At 39.4% G+C, this 27,251-nt stretch overlaps 1 protein-coding gene across 8 annotated transcripts in view; it reads right to left on the bottom strand.

The window, feature by feature from the left end:
* Positions 1-469: 469 nt before the first annotated feature.
* Positions 470-27,251, bottom strand: part of RAB30 (RAB30, member RAS oncogene family) — an 85,238-nt gene continuing 58,456 nt past the window's right edge. For 3 of the 8 annotated variants that reach the window (XM_045483818.1, XM_045483819.1, XM_045483820.1), the window contains exons 2-6: positions 25,083-25,183; positions 21,420-21,503; positions 20,841-20,891; positions 13,986-14,169; positions 470-9,666 (exon numbers count right to left, since the gene is read on the bottom strand). In XM_045483818.1, coding sequence (XP_045339774.1) covers positions 9,416-9,666; positions 13,986-14,169; positions 20,841-20,891; positions 21,420-21,503; positions 25,083-25,175 — 663 coding nt within the window. In that variant the 5' untranslated portion in view covers positions 25,176-25,183 and the 3' untranslated portion in view covers positions 470-9,415. Of the gene's footprint in view, positions 9,667-13,985; positions 14,170-20,840; positions 20,892-21,419; positions 21,504-25,082; positions 25,555-25,673; positions 25,696-27,251 lie in introns of those variants that run through there. The other 5 variants (XM_045483822.1, XM_045483824.1, XM_045483826.1 and 2 more) reach the window with 3 other exon arrangements.

The raw sequence follows: 27,251 nt of genomic DNA, 5'->3' as shown, positions 1-27,251 counted from the left end.
ATGGAAGGGAACTTAAAGATATCTAATCTAGTGTGTAGTTAGTATTTGAGAAAATCAAGGCTTGAAATTAAATGATTAGTCCAAAGTCACACAGCTCATCAGTGTCAGAGTTGGGACTAGAATTTATGTCTTCTGATTCTCAGTGTAATACTCTTTCCAGGATACCATCCAATAAAGCATCTTTCTCACCATTAGAAACAATTAGCAAATAATTTTCATACCCTGAATATAGTCTTATTTAGTATTATAATTGGAAGGACTTAAAGATTATTTAATCTAGCCCCTTATTTTACAGAGAAGAAATCTATGGTGCAAAATGTTAAATAATTTGTCCAAGGTTAGGCAGTTAGAGAATAAACAAACTCAAGTGCCCAAATCCAGAGCAGTTTCCATGTCATGCTGAAGGACACTGGTATACTTAAAAAGCTTATTAACTTCTACATGCTTTGATGGCATATTATACTCCACATATGGGCAACAGGAAATGTTTATTTATATACAAGTACATGAGAAAGCAATTTCCATTCATCTTTTAAAAAAATTTATACAAATAAAAAGTTATTAATACATTCATCCTTTGCACACAAAATACATTCTTTTTACTTTTACTCTCAGTATGAATTATTTCTTAATAATAAAAACTTAAGCTACAATGGACAGTCAGATGGTTTGGCGATTTGACAATCTTTTTTCAAGAAGGAAAATCCAAACTTTAAAGACACTCAATATGTAAAGGAAATTGTATATTAAAAGTGCTCCTTCATTGAATCCTAGAAGATTGAATGAGTACTCCTCTCCAACATGGTTTGTAGCTGTCGCTTAAAACAATGCAGAGGACTTTATAAATTCATTCTGTGCAATGACAATTTCTACAAGACTGAAACAGTTCATGAAATTGATTACCGTATATAAATGATAGGCTCACTGAAAGATTCCTATGGACATATTGGGAAGTTAGCCATTATTCAGGGATCTCCTAATTGACCAATTGACCTAAGATTGTAAGTTGCATCTCCAAGTGGGATTTTAAGAGGTTCTGCTTAAGGAACACAAATGACTTGATTTGCTAGACTACTGCTTTTAAGAGAGACATGAAAATGTATACCCACATGGAAAACTTGTGCACAAATGTTCATAGCAGCATTGTTTATAATAATCCCAAATGGAAACAACCCAAATGCTCAGTAACTGATGAATGGACAAATAAATTGAGGAATATACATACGATAGAATATTATTTAATCATAAAAAGAATGTATTGATTCATGCTACATGAAACTTGAAAACATTATGTTAAGTGAAAGAAGTCAGACACAAAAAAAAACACATATCGTGTAATTATATTTATACGAAATGTCCAAGACAGGCAAATCTAGAGAAACAGAAAGTAGATTAGTGGTTACCAGATGCTGGGAGGGGTGGTAGGTACAGGGAAAAGATTGATTGCTAATGAGTACAGAGTTTTTCATTTGGGATGATGTAAATAGTCAAGTTAGATAGTGGTGAGTGTTGTACAACTTTGTGAAAATACTAAAAAATACCAAAGTGAACACTTTTAAAGGCATGAATTGTATGTGGATTATATTTTAATTTTAAAAAGAGGGATGCAACTTCATTAAAATTTTTTGTTCACATTCCTGTTCCCTATCCCCTCTTTTTAATGCTAATTGAAGTTTTCATGCAATCACCTTTCTACAGAGGTGCACTTCAGCTAAATGCACTCAGGTCATTGTGGGCTTATATTTCTAACAGACTTTTTATTAAACAAAATACATGTACACATAGGACAATACAGTGTACTGTTATTATCTGCATATTAACATTTAAAATCAAGTATTATGCCTGTATAGAAGCAGATGGTTAGATTTTATATACTGGTGTATTCAGATATTACTGAAAGCCTATGCTTAAAACCAACAGCCAAATATTAATAACTGAGTTCATAAGATTTGATAATTAACATGTTTGTTAAAATTATGTGTATGTTAAAGATCCATGTTTTAATGGAAAGAGATAGGAAAAGAGGGGAAATCAGGGGTTCTCTAAGTCTTCATAAAACAGCTTCTCTAAATATTTTAACTAGCTGCTGAGAAGACCTCCATAATGATATATTTTGCATTTTATTTCATCCCTACACTAAAAGTCATGCATTAAGGTATATGTAACAATATATATGGGGCACAACTTTTTCCCTTTAGATGATCAGAAATCTCTTCTTAATCCTTTATTATTTGAAATTTTAAGCAGAGGTGTTTCTGGAGGGGTGTGTGTGTGTGTGTTTTGCTGAAAACAGCAACTTTACTCACACACATTTATGTAAGTGTATTTACATAAATACATTTATGTAGCTCCCTTACATATCATCAAAGGAGCTCCAGCCATCTGGTATGTCTAGAGGACACTTCAGTGAGCAGAAATTAGAAACCAGCATTCCAGTCATTTGAAATTTTCAACAAAGGAACATGAAAGCCCCAACATGCCTTAAAGGAATAAGGGGATTAAAAAAAATTTTTTAATAAATCAATTGACATTCATTGTCAAACAGCCTACAAGAAAGTTCCACTAGCATTCTGCAATTGTATAGGATAAGAGAATATTCCTAATAATTACATTCCAGAAAGCAATATGGTTAGCAGCTGTTTTTCAGAGGGCTTATCAAGTTTTGCTATTGTTATTTAATCCAGGCATAACTGTGTAACTTTAAACAAAGCTGTGGACCATTCAACTAACTAGTGATAAATTATTTTACAGACCAGATTCTTATCTTTTATTATTCTATACATGAATTTTTGCTTTATTAGGCATTTGGTACTCCAATTTTTATTTCAGAGTACAGTGCACACGTAGAAAGGTTAAGAAACCCTGCTAAATTTGGGTGTTGGTAATTCTGTCCACCAAATACATGTCATCTATGAAATTAAATTCTAAAAGTAGATGACAAACTAGGATTGATAACTCCATTTTTACCAAGACAAGGAAATAAGAGTCACACAACCAGAATAATTCTTCAGAAGCACACTTTGTTATCAAGTATATAAGGAAGAAAACTACGTGGATAATTGAAGAGTTAATCAACACTAAGATTACGATCTAAATCTGACACTAATAAGAAACTAAGAGAGTATAAATACCTAGCCTGACATTCCCCAAGGGAATAATGATTATCACCTTAATGAGCTTTTTCTGACTGTCATTAAAGGGAAAAAAAATGAGGCAAAGGGCAATAACGCATGGCAAACACAGTCCCTTAAAAAGATGATAGGATAAACCCATTTTTCTTCCCATGGAGAATGGGATCAAGAAGAAAGAGGTTCAAATTGCACTGTGAGGTATTTCAGTAATAATGTTAAGTTTCCTGATTATGAGGAGTTTGCAACCTTGGAACTGCCTGTTGGAAAAGAGAGAGAGAATACCTTTCCTGAAGTGTGTAAAGAAATAAAGAGACTCTTGGGTAACAGTAATGCCCAAAGGCAGAAATATAGATCAAATAAGTGACTTCCTTTTAATGCCCTTTCAGAAATGATGCTCTTTTCTTTGAAGTTAAAAAGGGTTCTTTGTTTTCCCCTAAGGATTTATACTTTTATCAGACCATCCAAGTCTGCCTTTAATCAAGGAGAAAAGAATTTATGAGTGCTTACTGTTTACTGAGCATTGTCCTTTCAATTTATCTTATCTAATTTTCACAATAATCCTGACAGGTATTATGAGTCTTCTCATAGATGACGAAACTGATGCTCAAGAGATTGTGCTTTGCATAAAGTTACAGCTAATTCATGGCAGTACTAGGACTCCTCATACCTAACCCGGTGTTCCCCCTTCTACACACCTCTCTACATCACTCTCTGAAATGTTAAAATTACAACCTACCAAAGAATCCATCAGGAACTAGAACACAACATCTCTAAAAATTCTGCTCTAATTCAGTAGGAAAGTAAAAATTTGTCTCAGGTACCTCAGTAAGTCAATTAAAGAGGTAGCTAGCTTTTGGGCTCTGACCTCTTATTTAAAGGAGTCAAGGAAAGTCTCACCCAAATTCATGTGTTTCTCACCATACTGATGCAAGACCAATGACTTTATAAACACTAATGAAAAGCTATCTATCAACCTAACAGGGATGCAAGTTATTTTGCAGGTGGAATCATTTGGTCATGGGCTTTATTAGCAAATGTTGCTTATGGTTATCTCTGATTTTTGAAAACCCATGTTTTGTTACTTTTCCTACCTGAAGTAATTTGGCCTTGGTTCTATTAAAATAAAATAATTTACAGATCACGCTTTTTCAAGAAAATCAAGCCAACTAACCAAATGTCATCTGAGATTTTGCCAAAATAGATCTTAGGGTCTGCTTTATGCCAGTAACATACCAGCCCATCTCTAATGGAAGCTGCAAAACTTCACATTGGTGAAGTTCACTTAACTGAAGATTCTGTTCTGCTTTAAAAAGGACTGGCTTGAAATCCTGGATACCAGTTATTCACTAAATTGAGCATGGCCTATGTTTGGCAAGTGACAAAAACTTAATTTTCCTGATTTCATGTAACTTCTATTAAAAAAATACCTTTTCTTCTTTTTAACTCAAGAACCAGTTTGTGATTTCAACTGAACATGAGTGAATGGACTGACAAAGCAATCCCTCGGGCACAATGACAAGCCAGTCTTTTAGCTTAACAACATGTAACCAACCTCCTTCCCGGACTGGCAGAACAGCAAAGCCTTTAAAAAAAAATCATTAGCTGTGGGTCAAAAGATACTTAACTGAACATGATATGAAAGACAAAGTGCTAGAACACAGAATTATGTTAATAAGTTCATAAGTCATCTAGTCCAACCTCCAACTAATGCTGAGATCCTTTCCACATCATCTTTACCAAGTTCTTATCTAGCCTCTGCTTGACAGATACTATTACCTAAGGCAGTGCCTTTCATGGTCAACCATCTTTTTGAGAAAGTTCTCCCTGACATAGAGCCCAAATCTGTGGTCCTATGGCTCTTAATCAGTAGGCCTCATTCAACCCCTCTGAACCAGAGTCTTGCTCTAATTCACTAACCGTATTCCTCTCTTTTCCAGGCTAAATTTCCAAAAATCCTTCAAATATTCTTCAAATGTCTTAAATTTTAAATTCCTTCACCATCTTTGTTATGCCTCAATTTGTTTTTAATTTCAAAGTATAGCTCTCAAAAATGATTGTAGCATTCCAATGTAATAAATAGACTTTGGAAAGATGAACCGTCATCTCTCTTGTTCTAACATCACTGTATTAATTAAGTGTTTGAAGGGATGATAATTTCTTAATTCAGTGTGCTTTCTACATAGTGTGACGAATGTAAGGGAAGGCAGCTTTCCTTTTAAACACAAATACACTCATGGGACAGAAATTAAATTTGAAAAGAAAAAAGAAAAGAAAGCACAACTTTCTCTTATCCCAAAATTAGTGTTCAACCTGATTGCTTATGTGGAGTACTGTTTGTCTGAACGATGAGATAAACATGTCTTTTTACTGTTTTTGAATTTTTAGTTAAGTCTCAAAAGTATTGTAGTTGCATTAAAACACATCTGTCAGGACCATGGTTGAGGAGAGTAAGGAACCAGTTGCAGTTAAAAAAAAAAAAAAATTCTAAAGAAAACAAAGGGCAAACTCTAGAAGAGCTCTTCCAGAAGCTAATAGAGCAGTATTCCCTAAAGTACTAACAGCTATGAAAGGTAACAAGTTTTGCAGGAGTAAGAAACAGAAAATGTCTATCTTTAAAGCCATTGGTTTGATATGTGGGGGGAGAAAATGAAAGGGTTTTTTTTTTCTGGTTACATGATGATATCTTATGTGGCTTAGTTTATTAAAAAAGATGTTTTCACTTTAGTCAGAAGAGCAATTCAAAATCACTTGCAACTGGTATCTATTCAGAATGATTCATTAGCTGAAATTTGATGCTTAATCTGGAAGGCTTGTGGAATAGCCAAGAAGGTACATGAGACAAATCATTGACCTAACCCTGGAAGTCACCAGTGTCCTCCAAAGGTATACATTCACAAATAGAATCCAGTCCTCTGTCAGATTCTGCCTCCTCTCTCCAACAAATCTAAATTGCTTAAAATAAATAACTCTAACTCAGATATATTATTTTGGCCAGTGGTTTTCATGTTTCTTTCAGAAATTGACACACTGTCAAATCAATCCATTTGACTTTCATTTCTAGTTCTATTCTTGCTGCTTTACTCAGGAAGAGATGGTAACATGAAATGACTAGAAAAGACAGGAAAAAAGAAAGGCCAGGAGAGCTAATGGCCTACTCTAATCCACAGAAAGGATGAGTGGCCCCGCAAAATCAATATTAAATATTAATACATTAGAAATAATAAAAGCATATAAAGAAATAAAAAGCCTTATGTAGGTAAAGGAAAAAACACAAAATCCTTTGAGGATACAGTCTATAGAAAGCCATAATAAAATATCATTAATATCAGCAAGCTTTTAGATTTCAGATTCTCCCAAACCTGACTCCATAACATGAATATGATGTGTTTTCACTGGAAATTGAAAAAAAAGTTTTGCCATATATTTAGTAACTTTATTAAAAAGAAGAAAAAGATTACAGCAAAAATGCAAATGGACACGGACTCTGGTAGTGTGAGTCAGACCAAGCCAAACTAAATTAATGAGAAAGCACTCTTTCTTTCATCCACCATTAAGTAAGAATTCATTTTTATTTAAGAAGGCTCATCTTAGCAAATGTTGCCATGGCAATAACAACTAGTAAGCAAACCAGTAAGTTTAGGTCTTGGTCTAGGTTAAGATAACCACGTTTCATTACGACCCTTTCCCAAGTTCTATTTGAGAAATTTCTATTTCACTGGCAAAGCTCCACTTGGCACAAAGTCTTCATTCAGCTTTTATTGAGCACCTACAATATTGTCAGGGATTGTTCTCAAACTTGAAATGTGTCAGTGAGCAAGTGTCCATAAGGCCTTCACACAACTAGGGGTCGGGCATGGAGAAAAGCTTCAAATTCTCATGTATCTCCACTATGGACCATGGATGGGTGACTGTAAGATACGGAAAGGCTGGGAGGAGTAACAGGGAAGGAAAGGCCCAAGAGCATAACTTTCTAATCCCCTTATTTATGAGTATGGCCACGGGTGGACAGAGAATACCGAGCCCTAAGGAATAAGAATTTCAGATGCAAAAGTAGCCCTAGAAACTGTTGTTTTATGACCAAATTTGCCCAATCTAACAAAGTCCTATCTGAGTTCTCAAAGCAGCTTCAGTCTCAACACACTTGCTGCTAAGGTGGGATCATGATGTGGGATATTAATTAGATTTTTGCCCTAAATGAAAGACAATAAATCTACACTTAGGGATACTTCCTCACAGTTTAAAAAGAGAAGTTCTTCTGCCCACTTTGATCAGCTTGTTTTCTGAATACTTTTATTGTTGCTGGCTTAGTGGAGAAATGGGGAGGGAAAAGCAACAATTATCACTGATTTTGGTTGGTGTTTATTAAAATGATTTTTCTTTCCTGTAGACACAGATTCAAAATAAAAGCAATTTGAACTTCTGAGATCTCCTTCTGTCATGCAGAGGACCAGGACAAACACAGTGAGGCCAACCAAAGGTATCAACCCCTTAAACAATGTGTATAATCTCTATACAAAAGATGAGTCACTCTGAAATCTGCTGGAGAAATGCTGGAAATGCTTTATCAACATCATGTCTCCACATGTCTCATTTCTTTAAAATTAAATAGCTTTCAAATATCAACATATCAGGACCGAGATTGCCACCATCGACAACAACAGCAGAATTGCATATCATATCCTTATCCCATTCCTCAGCCCTCAGTGATGCTAAGCAGCAAGCTACAGAAACATCTGACAGCATCAACAGCATACAGGTTTAATTATTTCCCCAATTTGCATTTATATCGGTGAACAAATTGGAAGGCATCAAAGTATGGCACTAAAGAAATTAGTAACACATATTCAGCAGCACATCTTCCATTTTGAGTCTTGTTTTAAAATTGGCTAAGTAAAGGCATATACACCTCCATTTGAATTGGAGATTTGCAGTAACACATGCATATGAAGGGAGAGAGGAAAAGAGGAAAGGAGGAGAAGACCAGGAAAGAAAGGCAGAGGAAAGGAAATAAGATAGAACGTATGGTCGTGAGTCTGAGAGTAACATCACTACATGAAGGAGGTGACAAATGACAGCTCCACCTGCTTCCACAAGCAGAATCTGTCGAAGGTTCTTGACAATACAAAAATGGTTCATGAGACTTTTCATCTGTTGCTATTGTCACTTATCATACTAAAAACATGTACAAAATTCTAAGCCTTGGTCTGTCCAAGATGGATAGTACCAGGAAGTAAAAGATGTCACCTGCTATCAAGGACTGTGCTCTGCTTAGAACTCTGCATTGCAGTCCATTAATCCACAGTATTTTGGTCAGATCTGGTCTGTTTTCTCATACTACTCATAATGTCTTAGAGATAGTCTTTTTTATTAGAATATCATCAACCATTTTTTTTTTTCATTTTTCTAGTGTTTCCATTTACTTAAAGGGCAGGAAAGATGGGAGAAGAGAAGAATAAAATGGTAGAGATTTCGAGGGGAAAGAACATGAAAGGAATAGTATTTTATTTTCCAAGAAATCTACCCTAGAAAAGGTAGTAAGGAGACTTTGAGAAAGAGTGCTGATTCATGGACTTCCCTTATTATTATTATTTTTTTATTTCAATATAATACATTTAAGGACATCAATGTACTAAAATGTTTGGTCTGTGAAAGAGCAGAATCATTAGCACCAGAAGGAGTCATGGGGCTTGTATATATTATTAAACCAATGATTGTTACTGTTGGTCATGGGGTAAAGGTTTCATTTCATTTTTACATCCCAAAGTTCTTGAAAGTGCCTGTGGACAAGAGAAATAACACTTTTCAAAGTCTCCGTGGAGTCATCAACACGCACCACAAAGACAGTACTTGGCCTTCCCAGTTTTGGTTTATCTGGTAGACAAGAAAACCAGGGCCCCCAGAAGCCCTAAAGAACAGCCCCCACATGCACCCACTGACGTGCAGGAGGGGTCCCTACAGTACATTTCCCCCTGGACTGTGTTCAGGAATGCGCTTTTACTTGCTTTTTGAAAAGAACAAAAGCAACATGCTCTGCAGATCATGGAGCGTCTAGCGCAATTTTCTCCTTGCTCCAACTCCTGACTGCGAAAGGGTGAAACCATTGTATGTTCTGCTAATGCTGGCCTGCGGACAAAGCCTTTGGCCTGCCATGCTGTGTAAGCCCTGGATCCCACAGGAGTCAGAGGGTCTAAGAGCGGGAGCCACAGTCATCACCAGATCTGCCCAGCAATTCAGGGCCCATCAGGGCAGCTGCTGATTCCTTTCGCTTCTCCTTGCATCAGCCTTCAGTTGAAATTACAACAAGTCAAATAGCTGATGCTTTTCCCTTCTCCAGGCAAGGGCGAGGATACATTGTTTACAAGTGTGTTCTGCCTGGCTTCACTGATGAGGCGGCACGCTAAGTCAAGGAATAGTTTCTCCACGTTATCTGATTCCTTGGCCGAGGTCTCCAGGTAATACATGTCCTGAGCTTCTGAGAATTCTTCAGCTCTCTGCTGGGAGACCTCTCTCCTTTCAGCCAGATCAATCTTATTGCCTGGAACAGGGATAAATCAGAGAAGGAACCATCACTTGACTTTTTACAGGCTCAGAGGCATCAAAATGCAATTTCAAATCTGAAGTCAAATCAGACAGATGGGCAAGTAAAGCAGAGCAAATGTGGCTGTGATTACTGGAATGTTTATTTTAAAATATCAGTGTCGTGTGTAACGGCAAATAACTGGAAACGCAAATGACCACCAGTTGGCCACTGGCTTGATGAAGTATGGCACATGCACACAATGCAGTTATTTGCCACTGGAGAAAGCAATGAGGAATATCTCTATATACTGCCATGGAATGAGACATTAGGATATACTGTTAAGCGTATACCTGCTATACTGTTCTACTTTTTCCTAAGTATAAAAAAGGTATATAATATACAACTGCTTAAGCAAAAGGGATGAAAAAAAAATACACACGGGCACACTTACAGACTTAATTTATTTTTTTAATGTTAGAATAAGCCAACATTTTAATTTTAAAGATAATGGTTACTCATGAAAGGAGCAAGGTTGGGGAGATAGGAAAGGATAGAAACTAGATGTCTCTACACTTTGTCTAATAGATTTGACTTCAGAATCTTAGAAATGTTTCACATAATTGTGCAATTAAAACTATATAATTAATACAAAATTAAATTTAAAAAGCAATCCCTAAGAATGGAAAGCAATATGAAACAAATGAACCTGTTTATCATGAAATCATGTAACCACACAGAGAGGAACTATTTCTCTGGTATTTTAACCATGTATCCTCAGTGGTATATACCCTAAGGACAAAAAGAGTTGAAGGAAAAAACCCTTGAACTCTTGTAGTAATCGTACTGTCGGTGGTAGTGTGAGTACTGTTATTCTGTGGCTGCTATACGGGTATTAGACGATAAAGCAAATAAGTAATTGTGTTGGTGTCATGGTCCTGTGACTTGGGCATGGGAAAAAGGAAAAAGAGATATAAGATTAATGAGGTTAAAGGGGCACCTGGATGGCTCAATTAAGCATCCAGCTTCAGCTCATGTCATGATCTCATGGTTTGGGAGTTTGAGCCCCGCATCAGGCTCTGTGCTGATAGCTCAGAGCCTGGAGCCTGCTTCAGATTCTGTGTCTCCCTCTATCTCTGTCCCTCCCCTGTTTGTACTCTGTCTCTCTCTCAAAAATAAACATTAAATTTTTTTAATTAAAAAAATATTAATGAGGTTAAGTAAAATTTGTACAGTCCTGAATTATAAATGCAAGTATCAGTGTGAATAATTCATGATGGATTTTATCATTAAAAAATGTTCCACCTCTGTTCTCCTGGAAACCTGACAAAAGTGATATGTCAACCGTGTTACCTGGCAACACAGCATATGATAAAAGTGACCTTTTATCATCAGGTCAAATTCCATCTGGCCTGGGAATTCTACATATGAATTATAAATACCTAGTGGAAAACCACAACTTTGGGCTTCCCGTAGTGTGGTGATTCCTCACTTGAAGAGACTCTGAAAGTCAGGTTTGTAGAGTTGTTGCAAGAGAGACTGGCTCCTGTTGAGGCTTCTAGGCCAGGGCAGGTCCATCATGTGCCTGACATGAGTCTTTTTCCTCACCTGAACTGTCCGGAAGGCCCTGGACAGCTATGTGGACTGCTATTGAGGATTACTTCCACTGAAGAGTAATGCCTGATGCTGACCTACTATTAAGCTGTTATTTCCTGTTCTGAATCCTTCTAAGTGAATGTCCTGCCAAGTATGGCCTATAGTAGTCTTGTGAATAAAAGTGCTTAGTGGAGCCTAAGAGACAAACCCCTGTGAGTGCTACAGAATTCAACACACACACACACACACACACACACACACACACATTAGTTCTGTCCACTGAAAAGCCTAAAAACAATGACCAGCTACTAGTACAGAAGATTCTTATCACTTTGGTTGTGGCCTCTAAATATAATTTGCCATTAATAATAAATGTGTGTCTTGAAAAAATGGCTGATTCCAGGTCCGGGGAAGGAAATGCTCTGGTTGTGCCTGGCACCCTTAAACCCTTGAAGTCAAAAGGACTCAGGAGACCATCTGAAGCAGCTCCACAGTTGGAACATTTGGACCTTCAATAATTACAATTTCAAGAGCCTAGAAAATACTGCATATATTTAAACCTCTAATAATACTAAAAATATAAAATTTCCGTAGTGACTTTTGGAAGATAATAGGGAACCAACTCATTATTTTAAAAATTGGGAAATAAAAAAGAGACAAGTATTTTTCTTAGCTGTCCTATGAGAACTGTACCTCAGAATATCAAATAGGAAGTATATTCGCTAAGAAAAAAAACAAAAAAACTTGAATCTGATCAGGCCTCTAAATTTATCTACAGATCTGCAGGAAGTACAGGTGATGGAGGAACATGTTAAATGACACTACAGTGGTGAAATAGCAAAATTCAGACATGGAAACTCTGGAGGATTAACATATGCTTTAACAAATAAATTCCAAGGCAGAAAAATGGAGGGATAACTAACATATAAAAGGAGAATTAAAAGACACAAAAATCGGGGCGCCAGGGTGGCTCAGTTGGTTGAGCGTCTGACTTCGGTTCAGGTCATGACCTTGCGGTTCGTGAGTTCGAACCCCGCATCAGGCTCTGTGCTGACAGCTCATAGCCTGGAGCCTGCTTCAGATTCTGTGTCTCCCTCTCTCTCTACCCCACCCTTACTTATGCTCTGTCTCTCTCTCTTTCAAAACTTAATGAACATAAAAAAATTTTTTTTAAAAGACACAAAAATCAATTAGAACATATGAGCCTTATTGGGATCTTTGATTTGGACAATTTTTTTTTTTAAATGTAGGAGTCAATTAAGGAAATCTGAACATTGTCTAAATTTCTGATGCTATTCAAGAACTGTTAATATGTTTTAGGTGTGAAAATGGCATTGTGAGTAGGTTCTCTTTCTCAAAAAATCTTTTAAAGATATTCATTGAACTAATGAAAGATAAGCTGAGATGTGTTCGTGGGAGTTCATTATACTGTTTTCTCTACTTTTGCTTATGTTTGAAATTTTCAAGAATAAAAAGGTTTTTTGTTTGTTTGTTTTTTTAAGCCAGTGCCTCTTTCATACTGAGTGGACTAATTATTTCCCATCAAACTTCCATTTAATTTCTTTAGACAGAATCCCAAGGAATAATGCTTTGGCTCAAGTTCTCAAGGACTTTCTGTCAAATAGAAAGAAAGCCCAAGTCCTGAGACGGGTGCTTTCAAGTGCTTCATGACAGACATTCTCCAATGTGCAAGAGGGTTTTCAGGAATGGGCATAGAGTACTAGCTCATAGACAGGTGGATACTTAACCCAGCAGCCTGAAAGAAAAGTCCAGCAATTTGTTATAAAGCAGAACATTACAGCTGGACAAATACAGGGTTTGAAGTTGATCCTACATGCTGTGCAACCCTAGGCAAAGAGCTTCACCTTTCTGAGCCTTGGTTTCCTTGTATATAAATAACGAATCATCACGCATAAATTTTCTGATATGATTTCTGGCACATGTATGCTAGCTATAATGCTTACAGAAGTATTTACTTACCTTATTGTTAACCATAATTTGTAACTTAACAATGTTTCTGAGATTCTCTACCCTGATTTCCAAAATTCAAGTCTTGCTAGAATATATAGTGATGTTCCTTTTTAGGAAGTAAACATTTTAACAGCCATATATTATTAACATTTTTCATCACCACAAGAGGAGTTTTTAACCATCAATTCCTTTTCTAATGGGTGTATTTGTCACAAAAGAAAATCATGGGTTGTTTTCTGCTTTTCCCTCATGCTAAACAGGTTCTACCCTCCTACAAGATGAAACAAAGTGCAGAATTTCCTTTAGTGGATTCTTTCTGAAATTAGAATTTTTCAAGTCAGCATGAATGTAAGAAGAGAAAAAATTACCCGAAGTCCATTTTTTAAGGCAATAAACAATTGCTTCAAAAACAAATTCTTTGTCAAGACATGTTTTACTTCTAGACCAGCAGTTTCCACAATCTTGTAACTAGATTTTTTTTAATGTTTAGCAGCCCACATAAATCTCATGGCAGTCCACCTTCTTCCCTAGAGCCTTCATTGACAGAAAAATCAATCAGCAATATTTTCTACTTTACTTTTCTAAACCATCACCTTGGGATATGACCTATTTCATTTTCTCTTCAACTTCAGGAGAAACTGAATGTTGACTGCATGAATTACATAGCTGTAGACTATATTACTGGAAGATACCAGGGCATAGGGTATTATGTGATTATAAATTCTCTGATGGCCACAAACCAATTTCCCTCTTCATTAGTCCTTACTTACCCACTAGCACAGTGATGACCTTGTTGCTAGCATATTGTTCTATCTCCCGCAGCCACTCAGGAAGGCAACGGAAGGATTCCTCACAGGTTATGTCATAGGTGAGGATCAAGGCATTGGCGCTTCGGTAGTAACTCTGGGTAATGGACCGAAATCTCTCTTGACCTGCTGTGTCCCAGATCTGAAGCTGTAAAAACGTAAGAGAAAGATCAGGTTGGAGAAGCAGAAAAGAAAGTATTGCCTTGCTTTAGTTTAGAAATGGAAACACGTCACTCAACTTCATGGTTGCTTTCTGCCCTTAAAAAAAAAAAAATGCATATATATATATTTTTTAATGTGTTGGGTATGCCTGGTTAGGGAGAGGGGCTTGCTTTGTTTTTTGTTTTCGGCTTTTTGTTTTGTTACCCAAGAATTTCTTTTATCCTTTTAAAAAAAACTTACTGAGCATTTATTATGTGTCGAGCTCTAGGCATTTTACATGTAACAACTCGATGAAGTAGGTACTATTACCATATCCATTTCTCACATGAAGAAACTGAGGCACAGAGAGATTAAATAACTTGTTCAGGGTGTCACAGCCAGTATATTCCAGAGCCAATTTAAGCAGGCTTTGTGGTCCCAGAGTTCATGTTCTTGACCACAACAACATATTACAAACATCAGGATACAGGGCAGACTGTCATTCTATGATAGTTGGCACTTCAGTCAGCAACTGAAGCAGGAGAACATCCAACCTCAACCACCTTTCCCAGTTCAAAATTCAATGCATCTATTAAGATATTATCTTTGTTAATGAAAACAGAAACAGTGCCATGGCGGATAGAGAAAATAATTTCCCTCCACCCCTTTTAAGCACTGAGATCTTGGACAAGTCACTTAATCTCTGGGTTTCAGTAGTTTCTTTAGAAAAAGGAGTCAGTAATATGCAAGCCTACTGAAAGTTCACATTTTCTAATAACAAAGAAGAGAGTAAACATCACTTCTCCCTGAATTTCTCTGCACAGAGCAGAAGGCTGCCAAGAGAACAGCTCTCTAGAACAATGCACAAGGCCTTGAGGAATAACATCAGCAATAGTAAGAATGTTCCCTTCTAAATGCATAAACCTTATCTCACAAAAGGCATTCACTCCCATTAAGAGAACATCATTTCCTCAGGGAACACCTTCTGGAATGTTCAGATTAGGTCAGGTTGCCCATACCCACCTCCAATCCCCACATATTTCCTCCCACACCCCACCCTGTAATTCTCCCTCATGACGCCTGACACACTCAAATCATTTATTTGTAATAATAGGTTTTTAAAAAATGTTTATTTTTTGAGAGAGAGAGAGAGAGAGAGAGAGAGAGAGCATGATCAGGGAAGGGGCAGAGATAGAGGGAGAGAGAATCCCAAGCAGGCTCCATGTCATCAGTGCAGAGCCCAATGAGGGGCTCGAACTCACAAACCATGACATCATGATCTGAGCTGAAATCAAGAATCAAACGCTTAACTGACTGAGCCACCCAGGCACCCCAAACATTCAAATATTTATTACAGGTTTCCTTTAATCTTTACAACAACCCAGTGAGGTAGGCAAGTTTATGCCTGCCCTCCACCTTTTAACTGGTTACTCGCAAAGCTGGGGCTCGGACTCCAGACCTTCTCATTCCCAGGTGCGGACACATTCCACCACCATGCTGCCTTTGCCCCCAGAGACTGATTTAAATATACATCTGCATCCAGAGAGGATGAGTCAGTTGGTGTCACCCTCTGTTCATACCAGTTTCCCTCAGGAGACCAATGAGGGACTGGCAGTCCCTGCCCCCAAACAGGGGCACAAGGCTCTCCTTTGATCTGAAGTCGCAGCTGCTTTTCATGATGTACATGAAAGTCTGTGTGCTGAAGGCAACCATACAGATGTTATGGCTTTTGCTGGGACAAAAGCTATTTCTCTGCTCTGCTTCAAACCTAGGGACATGGTTCCCCTCTGCCAGGATGTGTCTTAGAACAACAGACTATTATTTTAATGCTACAATGAGCCTTGAGAAACACTTGTTATTGAATTTAATACTGTCAATCATTAGATATCAGTATGTTCTCATGATTGGCACATCTTGAGAACAGCTTTGAGAGTTAAAAACCACTGAAATATTTTCTAGAATAGTGATTGTATGGCCTTGCCAAGATAATATGCTGCTTTCTCATAGGGGGCTGTCCGTTTCTAGCTTCAGAGATGATTCTTAAGGATATCCATATTCCACTGCCTTCATCATTCAGTTTGGTTTCACTATTTTCTCTACAACTCATTTGTTCCTTTTCAGCATTTCTGCGTCATTAATATATGCCCGCTGCTATGTTAGGTACAGGGAGGATCCCAAGACAAATAAAACATAATGCCCAATCTCAAAGAGCATACAGTCTACAGGGAGGACAAACCTAGAAAAGTAACCATAATAAAATAGGAGATGTCCTATTACAGAGGTGTCAGCAGGAGAGAGTGCCTCCTAGTTTTTGTCTCATGCTGTCAGTATGTTCTCAACAGTTCAGTCATGGGCTTTCTAACCACCTTCATGTCCAGCATGGGGCTACACTGTTCGTCTCCACTCTTCTTTGCACTACTACTTATCTCTATTGTCTCACTGTTTCAATAATGTATTGTAGTTATAGGTGTGCCTCTTTGCTAGACTCAGTACTTTAAGGACAAGGGCTGTCTCTTATTGAACCTTATACTCCAGTGTGCTTTCCTAACGGGGTACAAGGTACATGGTAGACACAATTAAATAATGGCTACCTGGATGAACAAAGGATTATGGAATCAAAAGAAAGGACTGATTAATGCTGCTTAAATGATTAGTAGGAAATTAAGGAAGGTTTCACACATAAAATGTTTGAGCTAGCTGACTGCGAGTTCCTACAGGGCAAAAATGCTTTACCTATTCTTGGTGCATATCATCTGCTATACTACAGGATGGATATATGGATGAATGGATGTTCATTGGCTACTGACAATAGCCAAATTATGGAAAGAGTCCAAATGTCCATTGATGGATGAATGGATAAAGAAGATGTGGTGTGTATGTATATATATATATATATATATATATATATATATATATATATGCAATGGAATATTACTTGGTGATCAAAAAGAATGAAATCTGGGGCGCCTGGGTGGCGCAGTCGGTTAAGCGTCCAACTTCAGCCAGGTCACGATCTCGCGGTCCGTGAGTTCGAGCCCTGCGTCGGGCTCTGGGCTGATGGCTCGGAGCCTGGAGCCTGTTTCCGATTGTGTGTCTCCCTCTCTCTCTGCCCCTCCCCCGTTCATCCTCTGTCTCTCTCTGTCCCAAAAATAAATAAACGTTGAAAAAAAAAAAATTAAAAAAAAATTAAAAAAAAAAAAAAAAAAAAGAATGAAATCTTCAGGCCTCTGGGTGGCTTAGTCAGTTGAGTGTCTGACTTTGGCTCAAGTCATGATCTAGCAGTTCACACATCAGGCTGTGTCCTGACAGCTCAAAGCCTGGAGCCTGCTTCGGATTCTGTCTCCCTCTCTCTCTGCCCCTTCCCCACTTGCACTCTGTCTCTCTCTCAAAAATAAATAAACATTAAAAAAAAAAAATGAAAACTTGCCATTTGCAACAATGTGGATGGAACTAGAGTGTATTATTCTAAGCAAAGTAAGTCAGTCAGAGAAAGACAAATATCATATGATTTCACTCATATGTTGAATTTAAGAAACAAAACAGATGAACATAGGGGAAGGGAAGCAAAAATAAGATGAAAACAGAGAGGGAGACAAACCATAAGAGACTCTTAAATATAGAGAACAAACTGAGGGTTGCTGGTGAGGTGTTAGGTTGGGGGATGGGCTAAATGGGCGATGGGCATTAAGGAGGGCATTTGTTGGGATGAGCACTGGGGGTCATATGTAAGTGATGAATCACTAAATTCTACTCCAGAAATCATTATTATACTATATGTTAACTAACTTGGACTTAAATAAAATTAAAAAACAAAAGACTTTCTTATCTATGTAATATATACCTGACACAAAGATAGTAACTCTTCTATTTATATTATAATTAATCTCCTAAAGTTAAAATGTTGTAGTCTGAGCTTAAAGCTTTGTTTGTTACTCATTTATTTATGATAGACTGATAAAAAAAAAGGATAGGAGAAAATTCTACATCTGTTTTCATCCCATTTTCTACTCAAGGTCATTTTCAAAATGCAGACCTCTTTTTCTTTCTTTCTTTTCTTTCTTTCTTTCTTTCTTTCTTTCTTCCTTCCTTCCTTCCTTCCTTCCTTCCTTCCTTCCTTCCTCCCTTCCTCTCTTTCTTTCTTTCTTTCTTTCTTTCTTTCTTTCTTTCTTTCTTTCTTTCTTTCTTTCATGTATTTGTTTTTGAGGGAGAACATGTGTGCATGCTAGCAGGGAAAGGGCAGAGAGGATCCAAAGAGGGCTCTGCACTGATAGTAGCAAGCCTGATGTGGGGCTTGAACTCACAAACCGTGAGATCATGACCTGAGCCCAAATGAGATGCTCAACCAAGTTACCCAGGTGCAGACCACTTTAAGGAAGGGCCTCAACTTTGCCTTTACTGACTTGGCACTAAGGCTTAACAGCCACAAGAATTTTTCTAATACCTTTGATTTCCTGCCTTCAATCCTGGAGGCTATCCTAGAAGGAAAGAGCCCTAATAGGGGAGGCTGAGGCGGGGTGATGGAAAGTCAGGAAAGAGACCTAGGTTGTGGTGCTGCCCTGGCACTCACCAGGCAGGTGATCCTGCACAAACCACCCATAGATTCTCTTTTCCACTGACTTACGAGGTTCTAAGAAAGCCTGCAAGTTTTGCACACTACCTGCAAAACGACACTTAAACATCACCAAGAAGAGGTATTCAGTAAACATTAAAGAACAAGGATAACAGTAAGACAAAAACTCTTTCCCTAGGGAAGTTTGGGCAGCTCTTCCTTCTTCTACTGAAAGACTGAAGAAGTTGCTCCTCATGTATCCCCGTGTTATTTTTTTTTTGTATCCACGTGTTAATGAGGCCCTTGGATTAATGTGGTTGAAGAAGGTCATTTATTTTATTATTTTTATTTTTGTTTTGAGAGTGTGCACGCACACACCAGCAAGGGAAAGAAGGGAAAGATGAAGGGAGAGGGAGAGAAGGAATCTTAAGCAGGCTCCATGCCCAGTGCAAAGCCCAATGCAGGGCCCAATGTCACTACTGTGAGCCGAAATCAAGAGTTGAATACCCAACCAACTGAGCCACCAGGCACCACTCTCAGAGCATTATTTTAGATCTTGATTCTATATAAATGGCTAGAAAAAAACTCAAACAAATTAACTAGGACTGCATTTGGAAGATTAAATCTCTTAATTTTATTTTTTATTTTTTTATTTTATTTTTATTTTTTTATTTTTTTATTTTATGTTTATTTTTTTATTTTAATGTTTATTTTTGAGAGACAGAGAGACAGAGTGCAAGTGGGGGAGGGGCAGAGAGAGAGAGACACACACACACAGTTCTGAAGCAGGCTCTAGGCTCTGAGCTGTCAGCACAGAGCCCGATGCGTGGGTCAAACTCACCAATGGTGAGATCATAAACTGAGCTGAAGTCAGATGCTTAACCAACCAAGCCACCCAGGCGCCCCCAACTCTTACTGTTTAAAGGTGAAGGTCTAGGGGTCAGGAGAGGTAACAGGATAGGAACTATGCCATGGATACAGAGATGAGTAAGACACAAACCTTGTTCTTGGGGAGCCTGTGGTCTCATGGTAGAGTTAGATGTTATGAAAAGATGGATTTTAGCTGAGTATAATAAGCACGTAACAATGAGCTTATGGTTTGTAGAAAATGGAATAAATGCAATACCTAAACCTGGGGATTCAGAAAAAAAAAAAGCCTGTTCTTTAACAGTGGGGATCACAGTGGGGAAATGAATATTCACCCCTATTCATTCCCAGGGCTTGGCACATAGCATTTGTGGTCAAAGGAATGAATTCACACATATATGTGTATATAAATAGGAAACCCAAACATCTGGAAGTAAAATGCTTGAAACACTAGTTATCCTTACTCAACTCCTAGGGGTGGCCATCACCTCCACTCGGCTGGAATAGTACTTACAATTGGCTCTTCTGCCAATGCTCCCTGGACGCACACTCTTGTCTCCTTCCTACTCCCACACCCTAGCTCCTTCTCCCCACCCCAATGCACTGTTTTTCTGAGCTTTCTGGTTGGCATTTACATGGGTTTCACACCCTGCTTTGTTTTCCAGCGCCCCCAGTTCTCCATTCACTATTGTATTTGATGTGGACGCCTCTGCCTAAGGAACCACTTTGAGGAGTCAGGGCTGGAAGAGAAGTGGGATAGCTTCTGTCCCCCCTCAGGAACCTCACCCTAAACACTTCACTGTATATCTCTGAAATGCTGCAAGAGCACCCTGGAGCTTCTCTGCCCTTCCCGAGGCATTTGAAGGCAGCAGTGCAGGTATATATGGGAGAAGGATGTAAGAGACATGGATTCAAACTTGGGATGCTTAAGTGAGATCTAGTTGGAACTCTGATGCCGCAGTTTTCATTTGGCTGTTTATGGGTCACTGCTTCTCACCATGGGACTCAGCTCTGAAAGATCTGACAGTGGAATTTCACTAACTCTGAGGGGCAGGTAGAGCACAGAGCCAACCATCAGCCTCTCTACCCTCTTTCCATATAATTCAGTGTTATTCCACATTTCTTCCCATCACCTTCCTCCTTTCCTTGCTTCAAGGTGACAGGCCTATTGTGCCTTCATCCCCCCTCTTTTTGCATAGCAGAGGAGACCCCAGGGAGGCAGTGGATCACCGGCTTGCAAAAGTAGTTCAGATCGCGCCTACCTCCCTTCCTTCCTGTATAGCCATGGATAAGTTGCTCAATCTCTCTGAAACCTATAAAAGGAAGGTAATTTGCCACTTACCTCACAGGGGTTATGGTGAGAACTAAGTTAAATATGAATGTTAGGTCAATAATATGACTGACATATTAGGTCAATAAACACTACCTCCCTTCTCCTGTTACCAGACATACCATGGTTCTTACAGGTACCCAACAGTCCGAAGGCCACAGAGAGGAAAAGGGAGATAGTGGATCCTTCCTGGACCCCTCACTTAGAATTTCTCCCCTGTTACAAATAGGGTTATGGTGGGAGACACAATAACTCCAATAAGTGGTGCATATGACCGAATGACCCATAACCAAAGTGGGAATCAGCAGGCTCTTTCATGGGGCTGCTGTTCTTAAGAGTAAACACAACATCTACAAAGGGAATAGAAGAACTCTGTTTAGAAATAAGTTTCCATGGCTGAGTATATTATTTTCAATGAGGGATTTGATTAGGAGATTTAATAAATGTTATGAAAACACTACTTCCTCTCACATAGCACAATGAAAGCCTGATTGAACACTTAGCATCTTACCTTTACTTTTTCACCATTAATCTCCACTGTCTTAATCATAAAATCAACTCCAATCGTGGCTCCTTGCCCTGGAGGGAAAAGACCCTAAGGAGGAAATAAAGGAAAATAATTAAGCAAATCTTTCAACTAAATGAAATGTTCTCCCCTCTCCCCGCTCGCTATCCATCACCAGCCCCTTCCTTTGGCTGAGTTAACTGGAAGAAAAGAGAACTCTGGTTAGTGTCAGGGGAGCCTTGTTTAATTTGATTTTGTATGTATGTATGAGGGGAGGAGGAAGGAGGGAGAAGGTGGAGAGAGGAATGCTAAAAGAACAAAGAAACTGAAAGGGGGATGAAAAAGGGGGAGAAAGAGGGGTGAAGGGAGAGAACGGAGAAGTGGTGGGGCCCTGATTTCAAAGACTGAAACAAAAGTCAGACACAAGGGTAAGACCGAGGAGCATGAAGCCATCAGGATGAGATCAGGATTGTTAGAAGAGGGGCAAAAAGGATAGTGCTCCCAAAGAGGTAAATTCCAGGAAGATTAAAACTGGTTATTGGTCTAGGGCATGGACAGTCATGGGGGTGGACAAGCAACATGAAAAAGCAAACAGGAACTCACTACAAGAAACATGAACGAGATAGTGAAGCTTTTGGATTTCCCTCTGCCCTGAGGGTGATAACAATTTCCCTTAGTGCATTGTACCACACATATAGAATTCCATGAGATCAGGGCCCATGACACTTGGAAGATAATCACAGAAAATAAAATTCAGGGAGAAAGTGTAGTAGGAAGAACATTAAACTAGGAGCCTGGAGTTTCTCTGTGTGGTCTTAGGCAAACGAGTCCCCTTCTCTGGGTCTTAAATTCAGTGGGTTTGAGGCTGATGCAAGCATTTCAAAAAAAAAAAAAAAAAAAAAGCGGTACCTCAAACTGAAAGGTGAACTAGAAAGATACCATTTTAGCAAAATTACACGTACAATGTGCGTTACTGGTATACAATATTTCCTAGAGGCTCAGGGAGGGACCTGGAGGTGGGAAGGAATTCTATTAAGGAAGAGCTCTACACCTAGTCCCATTCCCTCTCCACTTCTATTCCAGAATTGCCAGAAATTAAAGTAAAATGGACTTTATTAGCTCTGGCAGCTAAGATTGGGGTATCTTTAATTAAGTCTATTCCCTAACAGGAGAGTTCTTTAATTCAAGTTTGAACTTAGAAGACTGAGCTTCAAACCCATAGAAAATATTCCATTGCATGTCTGCAAAAGATGTAAATATAAACATTCATGACTTTACTTACAAATATTGAATCAATTTTCTTCTATTTTAGTTTGGCTCAAACACAAGGCTGCCAAGCTTCGAGTTTATCACTCCAGCTGTTTTGCTGTCTAGTAAATGCCAAAAAAATAAAGCAGATCCTTCCCAGCATCTCCCCCATCATTTTGTTCCCCAATTCCTCATGCCTCAAAAACAGCTGAATCCAATTCATTTTAACTGCCTACCAAATAACAAAACCAAACATAATCCTCTCTAGGGAATGTTACTTTTGGGAGGAGTTAAGGGTCTGGGGCGTGGGGTGGGTGTAAAAAGTAGAGAGAAAAGAAAGGGGTAGTTGTGCTTATTGGTAAAAATTAATGTTAAAAAATGGAAGCATTTTACCTTTAATGACAAAGTTTAAAGACAAAAGCCATATTCCTATGGTCTCAGAGGTTAGGACACAGAAAATAAAAATGACCAGGCTGAGAAGCAGGAAACCTGGGTTCTAATCCTGTCGTTGCCACTAACATGACATATGATGCTAAGAGGTCCTTTGTCCCTGTAGACCTCAGTTTTTCATCTGTGTTATGAGAGGAATAGGCTGAATAATCTCTAAGGGATATTTCAGTAATAAAACACGGTCAAAGGAAATTTTGATAAAGGTACTAAAAACTCCTCTACAGCTCTGCAGTCTTGTCCTCCTGCCAAAAGCAGAAAAGATTACCGTTAGGCGGAAGTAAAACCAGTTGGAGTTTCCAGTATAACGCCACAGCAGCTGACTAAGCCCAGATGCCTGGTAGCTTCTTACTTTTGATTTCACCGGGCCCAGGCTTAGTAAAAAGCATGAGTTCTATTCCGTGTTCATTTACCATGGGAAAATCCCTGGCATTTCCAAAGGTGATTATGCCCTAAAGCCGTCTGTGTTATCCAATCTGCCTCTCCAGTTCTGCAGAGAACCACAGACTGTCAGAGCTGGAAGTGGCCTCAGAGATCACCAGGTCCCTTACGTGTGGCAGGGAGGCCCAGCAGGGGAGGTAACTTATCCAGGCCCACAGGATGGGCCAGCGCAGAGTGGGGACTAGGACCCGAGTCTCCACACTCAAGCTGGTGCTCTTTCCAGGGCATCCAGCTGTCCTATGCCTTAGCACAGCTAGTCTCAGCTTCCCCAACTGGCATTTTATGAAAAAATGCAAGATGCCTGCATCATAATCCTGAAAAGGATGCCGTTCATATTTTTTCAAGGAAAATACAAAAGAAGGCCAACTTCAGAATGATTTCTCACTCATTTCTGTACAAAAACAGGCATATAATCTCTGGCAGTAATTCTCAAAAGGGCAGCAGCCCTGATGGGAACTTGTACTTAGATCATACGATAAGGACTCAATCCAGAGGGAACATTTAATTTCGTTCAAATAGTCCTTCACTGTTCTCATTTCACTCCCATTTAATAGACTTAAAAACATCAGCATATTTGGTTCTAAACCAAAATGACTCACTCACTTGCCTAGGAGGATGTGAGAGGGCATAGGCAAGGGATTGATTGGCTTAATTTGTATTTGAGTTTTTAAAAAATTAACATTTAGGGGCTCCTGGGTGGCACAGTCAGTTAAACATCCGACTCTTGATCACAGTTCAGGTCATGATCTCACAGTTTGTAAATTCAAGCCCTGCATCGGGCTCTGCACTGATGGTGTGGAGCCTGCTTGGGATTCTGTCTCTCCTTCTCTCTGCCCCTCCCCTGCTCATGCGTGCACACTCTCTCAAAATAAATAAATAAATAAATAAATAAATAAATAAATATAAAGAAAAAAATGTTTAATTAGTATTTAGGTTTAGTCTGAGGTCCAGATTCATTTGGTTAACACGTTTAGATTGTTAAGTGATAATCTATTTTTAATCTAATAATCTGTTTTGAATAGCACACCAAAAGCAAAACCACTTGCCCCTTTCACAAAGGAAGCAACAACAGTGTGGGAGGACTGATTGGTGCACCCAGAGAGCCGTGCTCCCCTGAGATGGTTTCCAAAACTCTGACCTAGGCTACAAGAGCTGGTGCACAAAGGTCACATTAAGAACCAGCAGCCAAGGGGCGCCTGGGTGGCGCAGTCGGTTGAGCGTCCGACTTCGGCCAGGTCACGATCTCGCGGTCTGTGAGTTCGAGCCCCGCGTCGGGCTCTGGGCTGATGGCTCAGAGCCTGGAGCCTGTTTCCGATTCTGTGTCTCCCTCTCTCTCTGCCCCTCCCCCGTTCATGCTCTGTCTCTCTCTGTCCCAAAAATAAATAAACATTGAAAAAAAAAAATTTAAAAAAAAAAAAAAAAAAAAAAAAAAAAAAAAAAGAACCAGCAGCCAAGAAGCTGGCACTGGGACCGCTCACCCATCCTCTTAGGCTGGGCTGAGAAACCCAACTCTGGACTTCCAAGTTCTCTTACCTGAGTGAATCGTCGGACTAGGCACGTCTTCCCCACACCAGCATTGCCAATTAAAACAATTTTAAACAGGAAATCATAATCTTCCATACTCATTTACACAGCTGCAAGGCAAACACAGGCAAGAGTGAGATGGGGCCTGGTCAGACTTGCCCACAGAGCTCAAGCTGCGCCAGGCTCGTCTCCTCGGGAACAAGGGATCTGACTCATTCGAAGAGCAATTTAATGCTCTTCAGTTTAACGGTGATCTTGCCAGTGAGACAGGAACACAGGTGTCTGGTCACAGATGAACTTTATTCCTTCGCGGTTACCTCATGCCACAGAGCGGAAATGATACCAATGGCCTTTCACCTGGTAACCTTTATTCTGCTAAGTCGTCAGGTCACAGGTCACTCATGTGGCAAGATCTGTTTTCTTTCAGCATGGAAAGGAGATTACAAACCCATGTGCAGATGAGCTGGGAGTGCAAGGAAGCAGGGACAAAAGAGAGCCCATCCAAAGCTTCTAGGTGGTTTATGCATATGCGGTATGTGCCTCTGGGAAGAATGCCAAGTGACTGGGAGACTGAATGAAGGGAAGGAACTAGGAACAAACCTCTCAGTCCCCGGTAAGTCCTGGATGTCTTGGAGTCTTAACCGAGGGAGTTATCGCCATCTTCCCCTGCCACCACCGCAGAGCCTCCTGCCAGCCAGGCTGACACCACAGTACCTTCCAAGGTGCCTGGCTCCTCATTCTTATGGGCTGTGGCATGTGTCATTCCCTCTGCCCGGAATCCCCTCCCTCCTGCCCTTTCTGTGCCACCAAGTCAATCTTGTAAAGCCCAATGCAAGCATCTCTTTCTCTCTGAATTTTTTGCTGCTCTCCTCCAAATAAATTGAAACACTTTCATCATCCCTCTGTCCTAAAACTAAGTGTCTGCTTCATCCTTGAGGGAAGGGATTATATCTTTTGGCTCTATTTCCTAGCCCATGGATGGGACAGTTATATTTAGTAAATGTCTACTCTGTAGAATTAAAAAGTTAATTAGTAGGCCTAATGCTTGAGTGTAGGCCTTAATTTCTCCAACTGTGCTGAAAAGAATACTACATGCTGTGTCTACTTCAGAGGACAGTTGTAAAGATTTTTTTTTTTTTAACTGTACAGAAGAGTCTTGGTATCCACAAAGCTCTGTCCTGGTGAAAACCATTATAATCTATTGGGTACCTACTATAGCACTGGGCTAACCATGGTAGGAAACAGAGATGAGACAGGCTCTGCCATGGAGACTAATGTGAGAAAAGTCAAACAACAACCACAAAGTCAAATATATTTCAAATCAGCAGTGAAGCTCATTTCATAAGGTGCAGGAAGAGCAGGCCTGGTGGACTCCGGAAGAAGAGGAAAAGGACACGCATTGAGCCCATGAGGGGAAGGGTGCTTGGGAGAGCTGAAGGAAGCCTCAGGATCATGCCTACCAGCAGAGCTGAAGCTCAAATGGCTACGGGGCTGCAGGGTCGAAAGAGAGGCCACTCCACTGAGACTTGTCAAGTAGCTAGGGGGAGGAGATTCCCTATGTGCAGAGATGATTTCTATGTGGGTCTTAACTCATCCTTGGAAAGATGACCAGGCCAACATGCATATGGCAGCTCATGGGGTTTTCTCTCAGTTCACTGGGCCTGTGAAGGAAAAACGCTTCTCTGTCAAGGGCCCCCCGTTGTGGAATTCGCTAATATGCCAGGCACTATTCTTGGCATTTTAGATGTATTTTCATTTGTCTTTACAAGTCTCTGAGGCTGGCATTTATTAATGTTACCTATTTTACAGGTGAGTAAACTGAGGGTAGTCTGAAGTCATAAAGCTAATAGCCAGAGTTCAAGTTCAGAAGGCATAGGTTGCCATCAAAAGAACTCTAGCTTTGGAGCCAGAGAGAACTAGGTTCAAATCCTGGCTCTACTATCTTCTAAGTCTATGCCTCTGGATAAGTGAAAAATTTTTGGAGCCTCAACTTCCCCATTAACAAAATGGGGCTAATAACACCTATATCACAGAGTTGTAATGCTTGAAGGAATTCATGGAAATCCCTGAGGATAGTATTTGGCTCTTTAGTCATCCAAACTCCTCAATATAACAACTGTTTTCCATGGTCTGGCTTCTGCCTTCATTGCCAACTGACTTCTCACCACTCTGCTCACA

The sequence above is a fragment of the Leopardus geoffroyi genome, chromosome D1 (genome assembly GCF_018350155.1).
Source record: "Leopardus geoffroyi isolate Oge1 chromosome D1, O.geoffroyi_Oge1_pat1.0, whole genome shotgun sequence".
NCBI classification, from domain to species: Eukaryota; Metazoa; Chordata; class Mammalia; order Carnivora; family Felidae; genus Leopardus; species Leopardus geoffroyi.
Note: the sequence above shows the minus strand (reverse complement) of the source record. Positions and strands in the feature narration are given on the sequence as shown.